This window comes from Anabas testudineus, chromosome 6 (genome assembly GCF_900324465.2).
Source record: "Anabas testudineus chromosome 6, fAnaTes1.2, whole genome shotgun sequence".
In the NCBI taxonomy this organism is placed as follows: domain Eukaryota; kingdom Metazoa; phylum Chordata; class Actinopteri; order Anabantiformes; family Anabantidae; genus Anabas; species Anabas testudineus.
In genome coordinates this window covers 10,385,240-10,403,830 of record NC_046615.1, presented here as the reverse complement: position 1 = coordinate 10,403,830, position 18,591 = coordinate 10,385,240, and the positions used below count along the sequence as shown (strand labels likewise).

The 18,591-nt window shown below is 42.2% G+C and overlaps 3 protein-coding genes across 6 annotated transcripts in view; 2 read left to right on the top strand and 1 right to left on the bottom strand.

Moving 5' to 3' along the window:
* Positions 1 to 4,795, top strand: part of eea1 (early endosome antigen 1) — a 22,747-nt gene extending 17,952 nt beyond the window's left edge. For both annotated transcript variants that reach the window (XM_026364860.1, XM_026364858.1), the window contains 5 exons: positions 288 to 473; positions 589 to 827; positions 1,665 to 1,785; positions 1,953 to 2,051; positions 2,161 to 4,795. In XM_026364860.1, the coding sequence (XP_026220645.1) occupies positions 288 to 473; positions 589 to 827; positions 1,665 to 1,785; positions 1,953 to 2,051; positions 2,161 to 2,283 (768 nt within the window). In that variant the 3' untranslated portion in view covers positions 2,284 to 4,795. The remainder of the gene's footprint in view (positions 1 to 287; positions 474 to 588; positions 828 to 1,664; positions 1,786 to 1,952; positions 2,052 to 2,160) is intronic.
* An 89-nt stretch (positions 4,796 to 4,884) lies between these two features.
* plekhg7 (pleckstrin homology domain containing, family G (with RhoGef domain) member 7) lies at positions 4,885 to 16,176 on the bottom strand. 3 transcript variants are annotated; one of them, XM_026364861.1, is made up of 18 exons: positions 16,042 to 16,176; positions 15,792 to 15,936; positions 14,643 to 15,429; positions 13,861 to 13,883; positions 10,998 to 11,116; positions 10,481 to 10,521; positions 10,027 to 10,128; positions 9,554 to 9,703; positions 9,320 to 9,415; positions 8,737 to 8,835; positions 8,099 to 8,212; positions 7,657 to 7,831; positions 6,695 to 6,810; positions 6,315 to 6,402; positions 6,134 to 6,213; positions 5,894 to 6,053; positions 5,513 to 5,610; positions 4,885 to 5,157 (listed from the first exon to the last, which is right to left on the bottom strand). In XM_026364861.1, the coding sequence occupies exons 3-18, from the start codon at positions 15,279 to 15,281 to the stop codon at positions 5,047 to 5,049; spliced, it is 2,211 nt and encodes a 736-aa protein (XP_026220646.1). In that variant the 5' UTR covers positions 15,282 to 15,429; positions 15,792 to 15,936; positions 16,042 to 16,176; the 3' UTR covers positions 4,885 to 5,046. The 3 variants fall into 3 exon arrangements, with proteins under 3 accessions (XP_026220646.1, XP_026220648.1, XP_026220647.1); XM_026364863.1 differs by having other exon boundaries at positions 11,013 to 11,116; XM_026364862.1 differs by lacking the exon at positions 16,042 to 16,176 and having other exon boundaries at positions 15,792 to 16,035.
* A 2,003-nt stretch (positions 16,177 to 18,179) lies between these two features.
* The window catches only part of itpr2 (inositol 1,4,5-trisphosphate receptor, type 2), a 45,465-nt gene continuing 45,053 nt past the window's right edge, over positions 18,180 to 18,591 (top strand). The window contains exon 1 of the mRNA XM_026366675.1: positions 18,180 to 18,581. Coding sequence (XP_026222460.1) covers positions 18,490 to 18,581 — 92 coding nt within the window. The 5' untranslated portion in view covers positions 18,180 to 18,489. The remainder of the gene's footprint in view (positions 18,582 to 18,591) is intronic.

Below are 18,591 nucleotides of genomic sequence, written 5' to 3'. Positions count from 1 at the left end.
GTCCGATCTAGCATCTTTCTTTAGTAGACAACACAATAACTGGCATTACTTTTAGTGGCGTTACTCTTCTCCTGATGCGTGTGTCTTATGTGCAGTAAATGGCTTAATCTAGGGACACTACAGGTCATCATGGTCAATATTTTTGACATATACCTTTTTCTTTTAAAGCTTGTTGAATTTAAAGCTGCTGTTAGAAAAATAATTATAACTTTAAAGTTTGCAAGCTCATTTTCCTACACACGCTGCTTAACCATTTTGATTTTGGTTATGTATCTGCTGCTTCTCAGGAGCTAGGTGAGCTGCAGGAAGCCAAACAGCTGTTGATCCAGCAGAAACTGGAGCTGCAGGGTCAATTGGAGATGGTTCGGGGCACTCTGGAACAGGAGCAGAAACAGCACCAGGCCACCAGGGACAGCAGGATCCAGAGAGAAGAACAGCTACTTGCTCAAACCAAGGATGTGCAGGATCAGTTGGTATATACTCTCACTGGACCAAATAATTTAGTTTAAATTACCAAGTTAAGTGTTATTCTCTTCTCTCATGATTCATATCATGTGATATAACCAATACTTTTTTGTCTTTCTAAAGGCAGCAGAGAAACGAGCCACAGAGGAGCAGGTAAAGCGTGGAGAGGAGGCAGAAGCTAAGTTGAGTGTGCAGCTGACGGCTCTGAATGAAAATGTGGCCACTCTGAAGAGAGAATGGCAGAGCAGCCAGCGGAGAGTCAGTGAACTGGAGAAGCAGACAGATGAGCTGAGAGGAGAGATCGCTGTGTTGGAGGCAACCGTCCAGAACAACCAGGACGAGAGACGGGCTCTTTTGGAAAGGTACATGCATATAGATTCACCTAAATGAATTTTTGGTTAAAAAAATACTTTTTCAATGTAGTTTAATGAACTACATTGAAACTAACTGAGCATCAGCCACAAGTTTTAAAAACAAACAAAGAAAGAAAACTATGTTGTGTGAATTTAATTTTGGATTATACATTGATTAATAGAAGTGCTATTATAAGACCTCATTATAACATTGTTACTCTGAGCTACTCTACACTGCTTCAGGGATGTTTTGCCCACATCTCTCATACAACTCTGAATTTTCTATTTGACAGTGTTAATTTTTAAAGAACTTCATTTCCTTTTGCATAACAAATGATAAGTGAATATAATTTTAATCTTCTATAAGACCCATGGAGAGTGTTGAATGTACCACCACAGCAAACACATAGGAGGGAGCATAACATGAGTCAGCTGGTGCAGGACTAAGTATGTCTGATGTAAGGTATCTGCATTAATGCCTTACCTCCCATAACTACCATAATGAGTTATTCAAGAAAACATGTATTTACTTAGGCGTCATCAGTTATTGTATATTAAAGGTATTTAAATTTAATATCTGACAAATGTTGTAGTTCTACATTTAAGTGAGTGGTGTTAGACTTTAGTTTACACTGGATTGAAATGACTCAAATACACCTGTTAACAGCAGAGGGCTGTTGTATTAATGATCATCCAGACATCATCATTGTTCCCCTAAGCACTGTGCATTCAGAATATTAATTAACAAAACAATTATGCAACGAGCAAGTAGTGGTGGTCGGCAATTCTCTGAGGCAATAATTAACATGACCACACACCAATTGGTGCTCTGCTGTTGTGTTTCAGGTGTGTGAAGGGTGAGGGTGAGATAGAGAAACTGCAGGCAAAAGTGGTGGAACTGAGGAGGAAGCTGGACGACACGACAGCAGCCATGCAGGAGCTGGGCAGAGAGAACCAGTCACTCCAGGTCAGTCTCAATCACCTGAGTTAGAAGAGAAAAAGAAAAAGTAACACTAGGACAGATATTTGTCTGGCAGGCATGTAAAAACATCGTCAGTAGGATGTTTTATTACATAACTGTAGAAATAAAAGCAGCTGCTCAGACTGTGACTCTTGCTGTATCAATCCTGCCAGATCAAGCAGTCACAGTCTCTGACCAGGAAGTGGGCCGAGGATCACGAAGTGCAGAACTGCATGGCCTGTGGGAAAGTTTTCTCTGTCACTGTGAGGAAGGTAAACATGCTACTTTCTTTTTTTTTTTTTTTCCAGTATCAACAGCTCATATCTGTCTCATTCGATTGTCCGTGTTATTGAGTGTCTACTTTGTGTCTCTCTCCTCCAGCACCACTGTAGACATTGTGGAAACATTTTCTGCGCCGAGTGTTCCTCAAGAAACGCCCTCACGCCGTCCTCTAAAAAGCCCGTACGAGTATGTGAGATATGTTTCGAGGAGCTCCAAGGCTGATTTCTCTCTCCTTTCCTTTGCACCTCCTCACCCTCTTCCCTCCCTTTCCTACTTCAGCGTGCAGAGTAAGGCGTGTATTTATTGTACTTAATGTGCACTATAAACAATATACCAAGTGCAAAGACTTCCACCTGCATATGACTTATGGCTCTGGTGTGGAGGGAAATGAGACACACCAGAGCCACATCACAGGATGGGTGGGATTAGGTGGGATTGTCCGCATCTGTTTTTGTGCCTTTGCTACTCCTGTGGACTGCCAGAGAGCGGAGACAGTGAGAACGGAAACATCATCCATCTCTTCAGTTCGTGTTCACAGCTCCATCATTGTTTGGCATCATTAGCATTCGCAAGTTGGCTGCTTTTGTACATTGTGAAATGTTTGGCATTTGTTCTCAGGAGGTGTAAGGTTAGTGTGACACTGCAGGAGGGAAGTCATTAGTGATAAATCAGTGCTGCCCTACAAAGGTAAATGCAGGTAACTACTGTACTTTGTCCCAAAAGAGATTTCCCAGTGTATTGAATTGTTTTTGTGGAAGTGTGGATCACTAACTAAAAAGATTAAATAAAGATTTTTATAGAAAAGAAAACTAAAGTAATTAGAAAGTATTAAGTAAGATCCAATTCATGGACTATATTTCATGTCTAGAATGCAAATTTAACATAAACATGAGGGAAGGAATTTTTCATTAATTGGTCATAAAAACGAGCCCATCAGCAGTTTACAGCTGTTGTAGTTTTAATTTGATGTTTGTGTTTCCAGCCTATACACAGGAGAGATTTTAAATTCAGCAACAGGAAAATAATAACATTTTAGGAGCAAAATGTCTTTTTTTATACATATATATATATATAATAAATCTCCTGTAAAAACTGTTATTACCACCCTGAAGAAAACATTTAATCACTCTGTTAATTCACCAGCAAGATTCTGTACAAACCAGTTCCTGCATGTTTTCTTTGTGTGGCAGCATGTTAGTGAATTAATGTATTTGGCTAATTTCATGACCAAAGAATGTCTGCAGCAGGAATACAGGCCAGATGAAACCCTGAGCTTGTTTTCATATTTCAGTATTTTTCTAAGCGTCTCTTTAAAAACGTTTTGAGTTTTAATACAGGGTCTGACCTTTTTATCTGGAACACGGTGTGTATGATTGTCTGAGAGGCTTTTCTTAAATGTCCAGTCAGTTGGTTTTGCTGTGATACATTTCTCTCTGCGTGTTCATTTCTACAAACTGAGGTGCTTTCTGCAGACTGGCGATGCAGTCACTGAAGGTGCATGCATGTTTCATTTTCTGTCCCGCTGTTTGTCTTCACTCAATAGCTCTGACTACTGCGAGAGGTGAGGGTGTGCGTGTGTGTGCGCGCTTTGCTTTGAAGCAATAACTGTATGTGACGTTTTAGTGTTTGGGCCTGTTATGTTTGTCTGCCGACACGCACTGTACGAATGCTCAGAACCTCAGTATCTTTCTGGCACATTATTGGCGATGCCTGTGCTGCTTTCGGGTGCAGCAGTAACTGTCAGTTCTCTGTCCAACCTGTCTGCAACTTTGAACACTGTAAGTTAATTCCTGCTTTGTTTAATTTATAATTGTTGACAAATTGGTAAGATCCTTTGTGCAATTATCTAGATTGGAGCAGGTGACAACACTGTAAACCAGGCGACGATGCAGACTGGCACTTTGCAACAAGCAGCTTTTTTTCCGACGTCTTGCCAAATTAGCTCTTTATGCTTGTATTGTTATTACAAAAGAATACCTATATCAGTTGTAAGGTCTCACACTTCTAATTTTGTGTTTGTTTTGTCTACCTCAGATTGGCACAGGAAAAGCACTATTTCTAAACATTAGATCACATATGTTGGCATAATTGCTCACATTGGATCAAGGAATTGTAGTTTATCAAGTTGTATAGTCCCTTAAACTGTAGAGACATGGTTTGCACCTTATTGTATTCTGGGTTTGTTCCTATGAGAACCCAGCCACAAATGTAGGACCACCAACTTTATACAGGCTTCAGCATTTATAGCCCAGGTGTACTCATGTGCTCATCAGTACCGAGGCTGTCATAATTATCTTTGTAAATGTTTGTAACGAAAGAGAAACAGGAAATATAAATCACTTGAGGATGTCAAACCATGACACCAGTGAAACTGTTCATCAGTGTCTTATCCATTTTTTCTTTTAAATTTTATTTTATAAAATGGCACCACAGATATGTACACACTGATTTGTGGCTTGCTTTGTGTTGTCAGTTGTTGTGCATGGTGACTTTAAAGGCCTTTGGCGCCCACATTTCCTCCATGTTTAGAGTCATCTGATTTGGCGGTTGTGACGGTGCCTTAGGCCAATGTCTCGTATGTCACGGGTAACTGCTAGAAGTGACACACAGTGTATATTACCAGAGTGACGGTGACTTCAGTTCACCCAAAGGGATGAAAGAAAGAGCTTCTATTGCACCAGTTGATTTTCTAATTCATCATCATGACAAACCTAAATAAACAGTGTTTCTATTTTCTCGTGTTTGTTTGAATGATTTATAATTTAATAAAGGAGTAATTGAAAGAACCAAACGCTAAAAAGGAAACGGTCACAAACAGCATACTTACTACACAATCAGGCATTTATTGTGCACTACTGCAGCAGCTGCTTTTAAAGGCAAACATTTATTTAACAAAATTGTCCTAGTGCTAATAGGACTTTTGGGGGACAGTGAAGTGCCAGCGACCATAAGCAGATTTCAGATGGCTTTTAGTGCTGTGCTGTGTCATATCTGTGAAGACTCCAGCCAGAGTGAGGAGCCCTTGATGCGCGGCTGTTGAGAGTCCAGCTTCAGCAGTGCTGTCACAGCACCCTCTATCTTTGACATCCACACTTTCTGTAAAGCAAACATCAAGGTGTTCAGGAACTGAAATCTCACTAGGTTTACTAGAAATCAGTTGTTTGGATCAATGGATCAGATAATACTGAACATTTAAATGATGCACGTCTTGAACATATGCAGGGATGAATGTTAGATAATAAACATTATTTCACTTAATAGGATAAAGTGCAGATAAAACCTACATAAATTCAAATTCTGTGATTTGTGTACACAACAAATGTATACATTAAAAAACTGTTTAAAATGTGTGAATATAAATTAACATCCACGTGGTGTTACAGATCAGTACAGAATATGATCGGCCCTCTGCCAGCTCTATAGGCACACGTGCCTCTCGAGGCTTCTCTACCTTGGCAGACTCTGATGCAGCTTGCAGGATGAATGCACCAATACACTGCTGGTAGCGGTTCTGGTGCATGATTATGAAAGAATGAGGCAGCCCCGATGCTGCAGAGAAAGAGGAATAACATCAGCTGGAACAATAACAAACTGGCTGTGAACATACACACAGCATGTTCATTTGATTCTGCTGTCTGTATGTGCAAAACACACTCACATGCAAATCTACTGACGGGTGTTAGGTCATTAATAATACTGCTTAAGAGATGCCATTATTTATAATTACCTCATTTGTGACAGTAAAACTATAAATAAAACGTGTTTGACATCTAGTCCCTTAAACCCAATGAAAAAGAAACAATGTCTGAAATGTTGTTAGCATTTTAATTACTCGAGGCATTTAGCTGATCAATGTTCTTGAGCTGGAGTCGGTCCAAAGAGACAGGTTGGTCGAGAACCATGAAGGTGCATCCCTCCTTAAGCAGCAGATCCAGCTCCAGATCCAGCTTCTGCGGCAGCCTCAGAGGATTCTGCTCTGGACCCATGGACCTCTGCACGGTTCGACAAGACGCCATGTGAGTATATCTTACCGAATATCTTACCGAGTGAGAACAGGAGTGATGTGCTGTACCTTCTTGTTCCTCTTTATCTTTGTAATCAGCAGGAATTCGTCAAACAGAAACATGAAGACGTCTATAAGCTTTGTGTTCTCTGGTAATAAACCAAAAAAAAAAATAAAAACGTGTCAGATTGTGCTCAACGCTAAGCACTAGGCACATAAACCGCTTTGGATCGATGCCACCTGGCCACACCTGTGAGCACCAGTTTCCCTTCGTGCAGCAGACTTCTGTGAGAAATGAGATTCTCCAGGGTGACGGGCTTGAGGAGATGTTTAAGATTCTGGAAGAGAAGCAGTCACTCGGGTGAGAAGGGAACATTTTCCCCTTTTGACACGTTAACTGACCTGAGTTTCTGATACAGATGTATCAGCTACAGAACACATACAAATAGTTATCTTTGCTTTTCACGAGATCTGATTTCCCATCCAGATAAATAATTCAATCGTCTCCAAACAAAGGGCACTGGAGGATGAAGTGATGGTGCTTATCTCTTTCATACTTTGCTCTGTCGACACATCTCACAAACACGGACAGGTATTGATATATACACAAACGCAGTGAACCAGACAGACCTCAGGAATGAAGGCACGCTTGTCTCTCTCCCATACAGGCAGCCACACCAGGGCATCTCGCAGCTGCTTCACTTTCTGGTAGTTGTCCAGCCATTTGACTTTTCCCTCTAAGTCACCTGGAAAACACAATTAGCACTTCATACGAGGGAAAAAACATTTTTTTTATCATGTATGTTTAGAGCTAATTACTTAGAAGTGCACTGTAGTCGGTTTCATGATACCTTTTATTTCAAATGACATAAATCACTCTTGACTTACTGTGTCACAGTTTTGACAAAATGACTTATAAAACACAACTTTATTATTTATCTTGGTATGTTTTACCATGTAGTGATAGTTGTCTGACAAGCATGGGTGTGACACTAGTGTAAGATTACAGTTCGCTCAGCTCTTTGAGTAAATATCCCCCACACCCAGAGGACATTGTCCTACACATTTGCTTACAATGCTCTGTGTCACCCGTACAGTTCTGCCACACCTTTAGCAGGGTTATATGAGAAACATGTGGGAACCCACGCTGTTTGGTTCCAAGAGATTATTTTTTCGATTCAACAAAATGAAACTGCGGTGAAGTCTGATCATATATTTACAGAGTAAACGGCCACAACAGGTCTGCAGGCAGAGGCGTGCTGGCTGCTGTCTAAGGCCTGTGTGCTTTAAGAGACACAGACTGGTCTGTTTATGATGACGAAGTTGTAACCTCTGTTACATCTGCTTATCATCCTAAAAGGTTCAAAAATCCACCTGCTGACAAACACTGAGCGAAAGAAAACAGTTGATGATCAGCTGATCTAAAGTGCTCTGATGTCAGCAGCTGACTGAATCCGTGTGAAGGGCTCGAAGTCACATAACTAGCCCTGCAACATTTAAAGCAGGCAGTTATCCGAGCCAATTCATCGAATTTAGAGAGAGTAGTGATGCATTTAATAAAGAGCTAGAGTGAAGATGTGTGTGCTTCTCACATATAGAAGTGTCCACTTGCTCTGCCACCGCCTGCAGGCCTCTGCTCTCGTCCTCCACCTGACACCTCTTTGCAATGTTCCGCAACAGCAGCGGGTATCGAGTTAGTCTCTGCAGCGGTGCCACCAACAGGTCACGCAGATGCAGCCTGCGGCACTGCTCATTCCTCTCGCACCACTGGGGAGAAGAGGAGGGGACACGGTAAGGGGAGAGCTGGAAAAAGAAGCAGGTCAATGGGGTTAAAGGACTCGTCATGGTGCTTTGTTAGGACCCAGAGGAGACGGGGGGAGGGGGAATGGGCAGTGAGAAGTGTGTGAAGAGAAACAGCAATGTCGCCTTGTGCCCCCTCATGCATGTTGCCTGCCACGTTGTCAAGGTGCACTTCTCCCTGCATCCTTCCTGCCGCTGTGATTTGCACGCGCACATTAGGACTCCCTCTCCTACCTTTGCATAACATCCAAAGTCCTCTCTGAGCTTCAGGCTGTCCAGATAAAGCAGCGCCGTGGAGTAGTTGAGGCAGTACTTCTGCAGGCAGTGACATATGCTCTCTTGAAAAGCCTGCCAACAGATAGGAGTGATAAATAAATACTGTGATACAGGCTGCTGCGTCACATCAGCCATTAAGCTGCAGATAAAGAGACCATAAAAAGGCAAGAAGAAGAAGAAGATGCCAGTCACAAAGCACAAACATACACCTGTGTATGTGAAATTTAAGATGATTTATAAGCAAAAACAAAACATTAAACTAGGAATGTTGATACCACCTGTGGCCCAAACTATGAACATAATGTCTTCTCGTTTTATTCTAATGATCCCAAAGTGATTATTGATGATTTTGCTTAACATATACTGACTCAAGGTTTTACTCGTTGTACACGTAAACAGATTTATCAGCATACTGATTGTAATTAAATCAACCTTAATGATGTACACTGTACATTATCCCATTTTTTGGAGTGTCGCCTTTTTTCTTGAATTTGTTTTGAAGAATAAACAAAATCTTATCAGCTGACTTTTACAACTAAACACATTATCGAGAGTCCGTGTTTTAAAGTGCGTGCACATGTGTGAGTCACACTTGCCTTGCTCAGGAGCTCCAGCAGGGTGGGCCCGCCACCCTCTGTACTCTCCAGCGTGTCCTTGATGACACGAAGGAGGTTGTTCAGGAAACCAAAGCTGACCTGCAGCAGAAAACAGAGTCAAGTGTCACTGCACAGCCACAGGACACTGTCGTACCTCACTTACTGTCCACGAAGTAACAGAAACTTATTTTACCCAAACTACATTAGCTCCAGGTTCCATGAGTGTTAAAGATCTAGGGGCATGTCATAGGTGTTTTTAGGCTGGAATTTCTGCTTATTTCTGATTTTATAACATCCTATAATCCCTCTTATGTTGCCAGACTCTAACGGCCTCTATCTTGGGTCTTGAAAAAGAGCTTTTTAATAAAACTTTAACAATGTTTTCCAGGTTGAATGTCAGTTACATAAATAAACCATTTGTCACTTTTTCGAGAGTTAGACTGAGCTAACATTAACTCTCTGGTGCTGTTTTGATGGTGCACAGTGTTATTACAATGCAGTGGACGCTGCTGTTGCTTGTAATTATTTACATAATACATATAAAATAACAGGCTTCGTGCTACTTATTTGCATCATGTCTCACCAGGCAAAGCTCATTGAGGTTTGCAAACATTCCCCAGGAGTCGACATCAGCCAGGCAGTTCCTCATCTGCAGGTTTGTCAGGGTAGTCAAAAACACCTGAAACAACAAGAGATAGAAGAAAGAATAAAAAACAGATAGGAAAAAAACAGAAAGCACCAACCGCTGGGCTTCATTTGGGTTTTTGCTCAGTTTATTTGAGTGTGTATTTGCATGTGCGTGTGTATTTGGTGTCACCTCTTTGAGAACCATGAGCTGGTCCAGGAAGTAAACACACTCGCTAGTAAAAAGTTCCCAAATGGCCTCTTGTCTCTTGAAACCCCGAGGATCAGAGTTGGCGCTCACCTCGGAGGACTGGTCCCGCAGGAAGTCGGCCAGATAGTAGTCCTGTACGCAGGTGGAGAGGAACAAACTATTAAGGAAGACCTGAGCGAGGGGAAACTTATCTCCCTCAGACAACTCAGAAAATGTTTGTTACTGCCTAGAAATTCTGGTTCTTGTATCATTTCAAAGTGCAGCGTGTGGCGTGTCCTGCCTCTTATTTCTGAGTCACTTGTTAAACACTGAGATCTATTTGCATTAGAAATCAGGATGTGTTAGTTGTTCAAACCCTGAGTTTGCACTGTGCAGAGACAACCAACATGATGATTTACATAACAAACAGAGTACATGCTCAGGGTGTCCGCCACCTGACAGCGCTCATTTCTCACCTTATACTTCTGAAGGTCAGAGTTCCTCCAGTCCTGAATCTGTGCTGTTGAGAGATATTTTTCAATATCAGACACCGTGCCTGTCTGCGACTTCCCTTTAGTCTGAAATGTGATTGAAAACACACACACAATGACAACAGTTATAGATGTGTGATGAGCGAGGAAAGGGATGTGTTTGCAGATTTGTTGTTTGGTTCAGATGAATATCTGTCCATGCAACAGTTAAGCATTCTCAGAGAGTAAAATACCAAGTTTGGCTCCAGTTCTGTATTTCAAGTGTTGACCAATTAACAAAACTGTGTGGGACAAAAGGGGGATAAGAGGAACCACATTGATCTGCTTTGAGAAGTGGGTCAGAGAACAATGTCCAAACTTACTGCCCACTGCTCAAAACAAAACAAGCATAACGCTGGCAGCCACACAACAGCGTCTGATAGACAAACAACACACCCACCGTACTACGCCTTGAAAAAGGCCACTTTGACTTCTTAGTATCTGCAAAAATCGAACAGAAAATACTGATTATTCAAAGGTAAAGTGAGAGACTGAGAGCAACCCAACAATCCAAACGGTGTTAGAATAGGATAAAAACTGTGGTGGACTTGAGGAAACAACTTACTGAACACATTATTTAGTTTTTTTGTGAATATGATGCATAAATTACATAATAAAATCATATTTTGTACATACTTTAAAGCCTCAGAACTTTTCACTTGTTAACCCATGTGCCTAGCTTTATGCTTTTAAATATGGATATATTGCATAGTATCGTCTCAAAAATAAGCAGGGTTGTTATGAAATTAACACTATTTTTATGTACATATTGCATTTCCAATCAATATTTACACAGCATTATATACATGTTTTAAAACTGTTTTCTTAAAACAGGGGTGAGACTGATGGGGTTAAATCCAAATCAAACACTTGGCTGACATAGTGAGAAACAATTGAAGTATATAATAACGTTTTACCAGAGAAATTCGAACCATTTAAAATGTCAGCTGCTCCATTGGATACAAAAAGGTCTCCTGGTGAAACATCCAATCCAGGCAAGCTGACCACCACAGAACTCCGTCTTCTTTCCTGAAGCCTGAGGCAACAGATGCAGACAGGTGAACATCTTCTGATGCTACTCTATGCCAACCTTTTTTTTGCTACATAACACAATTATATTTAAACTTGTCTTGGTACTTGACAATTTTAAACCGGCCTCACTGGTCAATTACTGTAAGACTGTCATTGTACCATAATTGTCAGTGTAATACAGCACAAAGAGAATGTAGTGATAGCCAAAGGAAATAAGTAAATTCCTTCTGTCATTTTACATGGTTCAAATACCAGTCAAATACCATCGGCACTGTGCAGAAAACTGATGCTTAACACGAGTAGCAGAACTTATAAAGGATCAGAGTTACATGTCTGGCTTATGTGGGGATAGCTGCTGATTAATGGATCACCCTATTTGTGTGGAAGGAGGCGAGCTGTCAGTGTGTGCCAGTAATAATCCCCGAGTCTCCTTTTCATAGTTAGTAACCGACGGTGGCTGGAAAAACACAGGCCTAGCTTTCAGCCTCAGGCAAACAACCACTGTTCTTAAGTGTTTTGACTTGAAAACAACGACACTGAGTAGAGGACCTGGTGATATTAAGTATGCAGACTAAACATCCAGAAAGGGCAGGGCCCTCTTTTCACAAGTCACCGGAATAAAAACATTTCACATATAGTGAAACTAGACTGGTGACTCTAACAGTCACAATCCAAACGGTGCCAATGCATACGAGGGACTTGTTACTGCAATCAAAAGAAATAGGGTTGGCAGCAACCAGAAATGCAGGTTTTGGTAAGGTAAGGTTCACTTTCAGCACGCTAACACTGATCGACAGATGGTCAGTGACCCATGTCAGCACTTTATGCTTACACTTCTAACACGTTCATTGTCTTGGCTTTAAAGGGAAGAGCTTAGTCCTCAAAGGAAGACAGGAAAGGAACTGACAGTGGAGAAACACATAATCTACGAGAACAGTGCAATAAAGCCTCTTGCAATGTCATGCTTCTCGTACAGTGGATTGATTGAGGGCTAATATCCCCGTTTATGATGGCAATACAGTAAAATAGAGGAGAAGTACAAGCAAGAGGAACAACGCTGCTACTGGTTTGTCTCTGTCGACCATTATATGCAAAATCTGCTTTGTTAGACTGAGCACACGTTCTTCCTCATATACATCTCATCATAAAAAAGCTTTTCTACTATCTTACAAAGAAGTCATTCATATTTCCCAACTATGGTTTGTGTAGTAAGTATACTAGTGTCAGTGTACTAGAAGTAATTCTAAGTGTGCTAATCAGTACTTTTTTGGACTAACTGGCCCACTCTTTAGTATACTTTAGGAGTACGTGTCCTTTGAGCATACAGCTAGTTTACATCAAGTTTTATTTATCATTTATTTGGCTTTTTGCCCCTATTTGATAGTCAACAGTAGAGAAACACAAAGGAAACATGAGGGTAGGAGAGAGGAGGTATGACATGTAACAAAGGTCTGTGGCTGGACTTGTGGACGTTGTGGTTGTGGATCTGAGCTGAGCTGAGTTTTATTTTGCACTGCAACCATACTGTGAACAGTACCAAAAGTGAACTTAATACTACAATTGTACTATACTTGTAGGTTGTTGTGGGCTAATATCAATGTGTACAAGATCAGCCTGTAACCACACTAATACTACAGTATTTAAATGTACTAGGTCATACAAAAGGCAAATGTTTATTTATTCGTACAAGGCCAAAGATCCTGTACAGGCTTTACTTTCTATTTGTCACTATAATCCACATTTCTCTGAAATGCTGCAAGCTGTGTTCAAACTAATGTGTACATGTACTGTGGAGTAGGCCACATGGCAAACCTGTGCACTCAGGAGGACGAGTTAGTCTACAACTAAACAACCTGGTATGTTTTGCCTCCAGGACACTTTTGTTGAACTGGGAAAGCACCACCTGTTCTTTGCGCTTCAGACAATGGCCGTGTTCATCCTGGTAAACTGATACAACCCTCTTCCAGCTGAATGTATAGATAACAGTCAGCAGCACCTGAGCGCTGTACAAGTTCCAGAGCTGATGGGACGGCTAAAGAGACACGGCTGCTCCGCTAAACCAGGTCAGTGCCCACTTGCAGTTCATTCCACAGCATCCTCACAATGACATCCTGTTGCTTTGTGGCCACTCAGAAAGCTTTCTCTGTCTCAGCCTCTCTGCCACCAAGAGCACTTGTAAAAATGGATGCTTTGTTCCCACACAACAAGAGAAATAATGATGCCCCAAAACAAAACTGTCCCAACCAATGGCTTGCAAGGCCTGTCCACTGAAAGAGGCACAGTGCCAGAGTGTAATTACAGGGACAATAGCTGCCTAATTATCCAGTGAGGGGAAGAACCCAGCAGCCCATTAGGAGGGGTGTGGGCGGCAGAAAGAGAAAACAGCCATAATGAGGGTTTGTCTAGTCCATACATAACCATGGGACTCTCAAAACTTAACCCATTAAACGTATGCTTCATTAACAATAACATAAGCGCCAATGAATGGACAACGGGGCTGCTTAAACCGAAGGGTCCAATCATTCCCTCTTCTCAAGTTTTGGTGTTGATAAAATGATTTGATTTGACATATCCTGCACCACCATAGTCACGCAAATTAGAGATGAATCAGAGGAACAAGAGAACAAACGTGAGCACTGTCATACGAGGTTTTACCAGATTGCTGACATGCAAAGACACTCTCATTCACAAAGGAAGTCTACAAAGAGCTACAAAGACAACATGCAAAACAGTGCAAGGTACACCTACCTATTATGGCAATGCTCTTTCTCCTGCAAGAGAGAATAGAGGAAAATACTGCATCAGTAAATGGAAAATGTTATCTGTAAGGATAACACAGGACAAACAACAAATCACTCACTGTTCTCTGAAAATGTACTTTACATCAACTTCAGATGCGGCCTAAAGTTTCTATTCCATATTAGCACTGTCTCACTGTATGCTCAGTGATGAGAGAGGGTGCACAGACCTCCTGCTGCTAACAACACCACTATATCACTTTCAAAGACATTCAAATTTGAATCAGCGTTTTAAGTGGTCGCTTGGATTCAAAAGCCTCTGATATCTGAGGAGAATGTCGGGACTCTATTGAAAATGTGCTCGCTTGAATACCACAAGTCGATGAATAGATCTCCCTATTATCTTGTTCCATCGCTCACTGACCCCTCCATTATTGGGTGACTGCTGACTGTGGTGAATAGGGGCCCAAGGAGAGCACTTCCCAGGGCTCTCCAGGCAGTGGGTTTGGTCAGAGCTGTCAGTGCATGTAACTGCTGATTCATTTGCTGTCAAAAGCTCGCATTGTGAGTGACCACTGCGGGAGGCAAGACAGAATGAGGGAGCGCAAGTTTCCTCGAGGGAGGAATGTGTAACCATTTAATTCACGGGCTTTGTGGGAGAAAAAAATAAGAAATCAATGCGGCGATGGAAGCAATGATGATTGAGAAAACAAATGATTCTCTCTGCGTCTTTGTTGTGCAGACATGCTTCACCTCAAATAATGCTTCAGCCAACAACAGGTAAATGCTCACCTGAACTTCAGCATCAGGATATCCGAAATCTTTACTAAGAGCAGGATGAGCACTCTGACATTCTTGTCTTGTGGAAATGGTACCTTGGACAAAAGTCTTTGATCTATGTGACACAGACCTGGTTCTGTGTGTGGGCTGATGATTGGGACGGATCTCTCCATCAGAGAGGGGGCTTTCTGCAAGAGGAGACTTGACTCTGTGCACTGGAGACAGAGGGCTCGCGGTGGAGGGCGTGCTAACAGGAGAAGGCTCCTCCCGCGTGCTGCCCATCCTCACTGAATCCTGGGAATCCATGAGTAGATGCCGGGTGCTCCTCATCCTCCTCAAGGTGGGAGAGGTGGAGATGCGGCCGGGGGCCTGCCGGTCAAACTGGAACAAAGGTGCCACCAAGCTTTCCGTGCCCTCCAGGGATGAATGTCTGAGCTTGGAGTTGGTCCGTGTGACATTTATGTGCATTATGACCGGGTTGCTGGTCTGACTCTCCTTGTGCTCGAAGGGTCCCCAGTCTGTTTGGGTCTCCGCGTTCGCCACACCTGTGGAGACGACCTCATTTTCGGCCCATTCAATGTAACTCCAGTCCAGCTTCCTCTCAATGTCCTGCTCTTTATCCTGCAGAATAACGTGCTTCAGCGTAGACATTGTTACCTCAAAGGCATTTTTTTAGCAAAGCAAGGTTCAGAAAATCGTGTGATCTAATGGTCTGGGTTTCTTTGCCTCCTCTGAGTTAAGGTCAGATGATAATCCTGTTGCATTCCAACACAGTTCACACCAGTCGACTCTCAGGCGTCTGCGGGGAGAAGCAGAAAAGGCATCAAGGCACACACACACACACACACACACACACAAGATGAAATAGGCTGGGCACAAACTTAACAACTAATCTTCAGAAAGAGGATTTGATCGAGGGTGAAAATGGTGCCAGCGGAGAAACAATACAGAAAAAGGCACAGGGAGTGAGTGAGTGTGCATTAGTACATCTGTGTCTGGGAAAGGAGGATAGAGAGGAAACAAAGATGCCACAGCGCGCGCACACACACACACACACACACACACACACACACACACACACACACACACACACACACCATGTCCAGCACCTGTACAGTTTGGACAGTCTCAGACACAAAGAAGCCAACAGGGCTCACCCACCTTATTTCTGCTCTCCTGTCTCAGACCTCTGTCTGCTCCTCTGTCCCCACTCTCATCCACACACGATCCTTTTTATTCCTTTAGTAGTGTAGTTCCTTGTGGATTCAAAGCTCCACCATCTGCGGCACATCCACATCTAACAAAGCTAGAAAAAAATAAATAAATCTATATAAGCTACATTTAGCTTAAAAAAAAGAAAGAAGCGAGACCCGGAAACTCATTCAAACATTAAGAAGTGTGTTTGACTCACGCACGATCGCAGCGAGCAGGTTCAACGTGAAGGAGGAAGGAGGCGGTGAAAACACACAGCAGACTGCAGCTGGCTGGGAAACACGTCTGTGTGTGTGTGTGTGAGTGTGTGTGTGTGTGAGGAGGGAGTGGAGCGGAGAAAGGTGCGACTGCTCCGCGCCTCTCTCTCTCTCTCTCTCTCTCTCTCTCTCTCTCTCTCTCTCTCCCTCTCTCTCTCTCTCTCTCTCTCTCCCTCTCTCTCTCTCTCTCCAACCCAATTACCATTAGACAGTCTGCGCATGTCTGTTACATGTTCATTCAATATGTTTTCCCCAAATATGAATCAGACCTGCAGCGGGATAGTGAAATCATATAAAAATCCCTGTTGCATGTTTGACTTATTACAGCATATTTATTAATATTATTTATTATATGTATATATTTATTTTTTATTCTAGCTATACACTGGTGTGTTGAACCAGTAACCGTGCTGTATGTAATAAACTGTGGCTGTAAAGTGCCGTACTTTAACATCCAGTTCTCTGTTCCTGGTTTATTTGTGTCAAAATGACGTGAAGTGGGTAAATATGTTACTTACCACAAGACATAAACTAAATGATTTTACAGCTATTAAAGGTCAGTATCTGGGGTTTAAATGTTTGTCAGTGTGTCTCACCTGCAGGTTGTGTAAAAAAAAAAAAAAAACACTCTGGCACCGGTATAAAAAAAGGGACTTTGTGGTCCGCTTGTTTCTATTTCCTGGAGAAACAAGGCCCTACCTTTTGGGGACACTAGGGGGCCTCGGAGGGCCGCTAATGGCAGGTGAACCCTTCGAGGCTTCATCTCTAGCGACCCCTGGTGTGTAACTCTAGGTACTACACCACCATGTCCAGGACCTGAAGGGCCACAGCCTGTTTCACTGCTGCTTTATTAAACCACCGAGGATAAACTGTGCTAAAATTAGATTAATGTTGACGTTTACAGTATGTTTTGTCCTGAATTCAAAACCTACTGTATCTTAACCCACTTTATAGTATAAAAAAGTACTTAAGTACTCTCAGCCATGTGTACTGAATGTGTCAGTAAGGTACCAGTCAGTCCACACATAGGTTAAAACTGATGCATCTAAGTGTGAGACTGCTGTGGCTTGTTGAAGTCTGGGTACTTCAGTAAACTGGCTCCAACTTGGACTGAGGTTTGTCCCTCCAACGGGTCACAAGATAAACCTGAGGCTCTGTGAGAAATTAAATGTAGGTGGAAAGAAAGAATTGTAACTAAACAAATCGAATTTAATGCATTTGTCTATTCATCTCTTAATTTGAAGCATTTGTGCAGCCATTTAAATAAAATTCACTGGTTGGACCCTAGCACCTCCACACATACACACACACATACACACACACACACAGAGGACGTGCTGCTTAAAAATAAAAAGTCCTAAAAGTTGAAAACTACTCAATCTTTATTTTCATGTAAAATTCTAATCTGGACTTACTTTACTTCCTTCACTTATTGTGAAATGTTGTGAAGAAGAAGCATAAAATCATATGAACTGCAAAGTACATCAAACTGTACTTAAATGCAGTACTTGAGTAAACGTATTTGTGGCTGTTGCTGTGCAAAACTAAGTGCCATCAGGATGTGGTCAGTAAAGTCTGAGTCATTACAAAACATCTGATTAGTCAGGAGCATGTGGATCACCACACAGGTCTTCCAGACACAGGTTGAGCAGCTCTCTGGTCCAGACCCTCTGTGTTGAGTGGCTGTGGCTGCTTTATGTCATTAGTTTGAAGTCACAGAGGTTGTGGTGTTCACATTTCTGCAGTTTGTGAGAAGTTGTGTTTTCTGATGTGGTAAATACTTTAATGATACTGCAGGATATTCTGAGACTGTGTGAAGGCCGAATGACCCCTGAACTCGCTGCACCCATCTTATTCATTTATATAACACTGAACCCTGCGCACGGGCGCAGTTACAACAATAGTTGCACGATCCCAGCGAGGAAAAATCAATTTGTTTAGCTCCATACATTTGCAAGTGGACAGGCCAGAGGGCTCGCACCAAATTAAAAATAAAAACAAAAAACATGTCATGAACGGAATTTGCTCACAGCCCTGACAGGAGCAGTCTCCTCCCCCTGAAGTGGATGTGAAGAAGAGCACTCTCTGGTGTGTGTGTGTATGTGTGTGTGTGTGTGTGAGAATGAGTGTGTCATACAGGAAGAAGTTGAATAACTGTTTTTTTGTTTTTAAAAAAAAACAAACAAAACTAAACTAAACAGCGTTTTCTTGACAGATCGCCGGCACTTTGTGTTTTTTGCACTGTCGCTCGGTCTCAGACGAGCTGCTGAAATGTGGATCTGGAAGAATGAAGGTGGATCTGAGGAGATCTGCTGCTGCTAAACTGGAGGCGCTGTGACGGGTGGATTACTTCACCGAAGAGAAGTGCTGTAAACCAGTCTTCAGTCAAAATGTCCGAGCACAGATCCAGTTTTCTGCACATCGGAGACATCGTGTCTCTTTACGCGGAAGGCTCCGTGAATGGCTTCATCAGTACTCTGGGGTATGTTCCT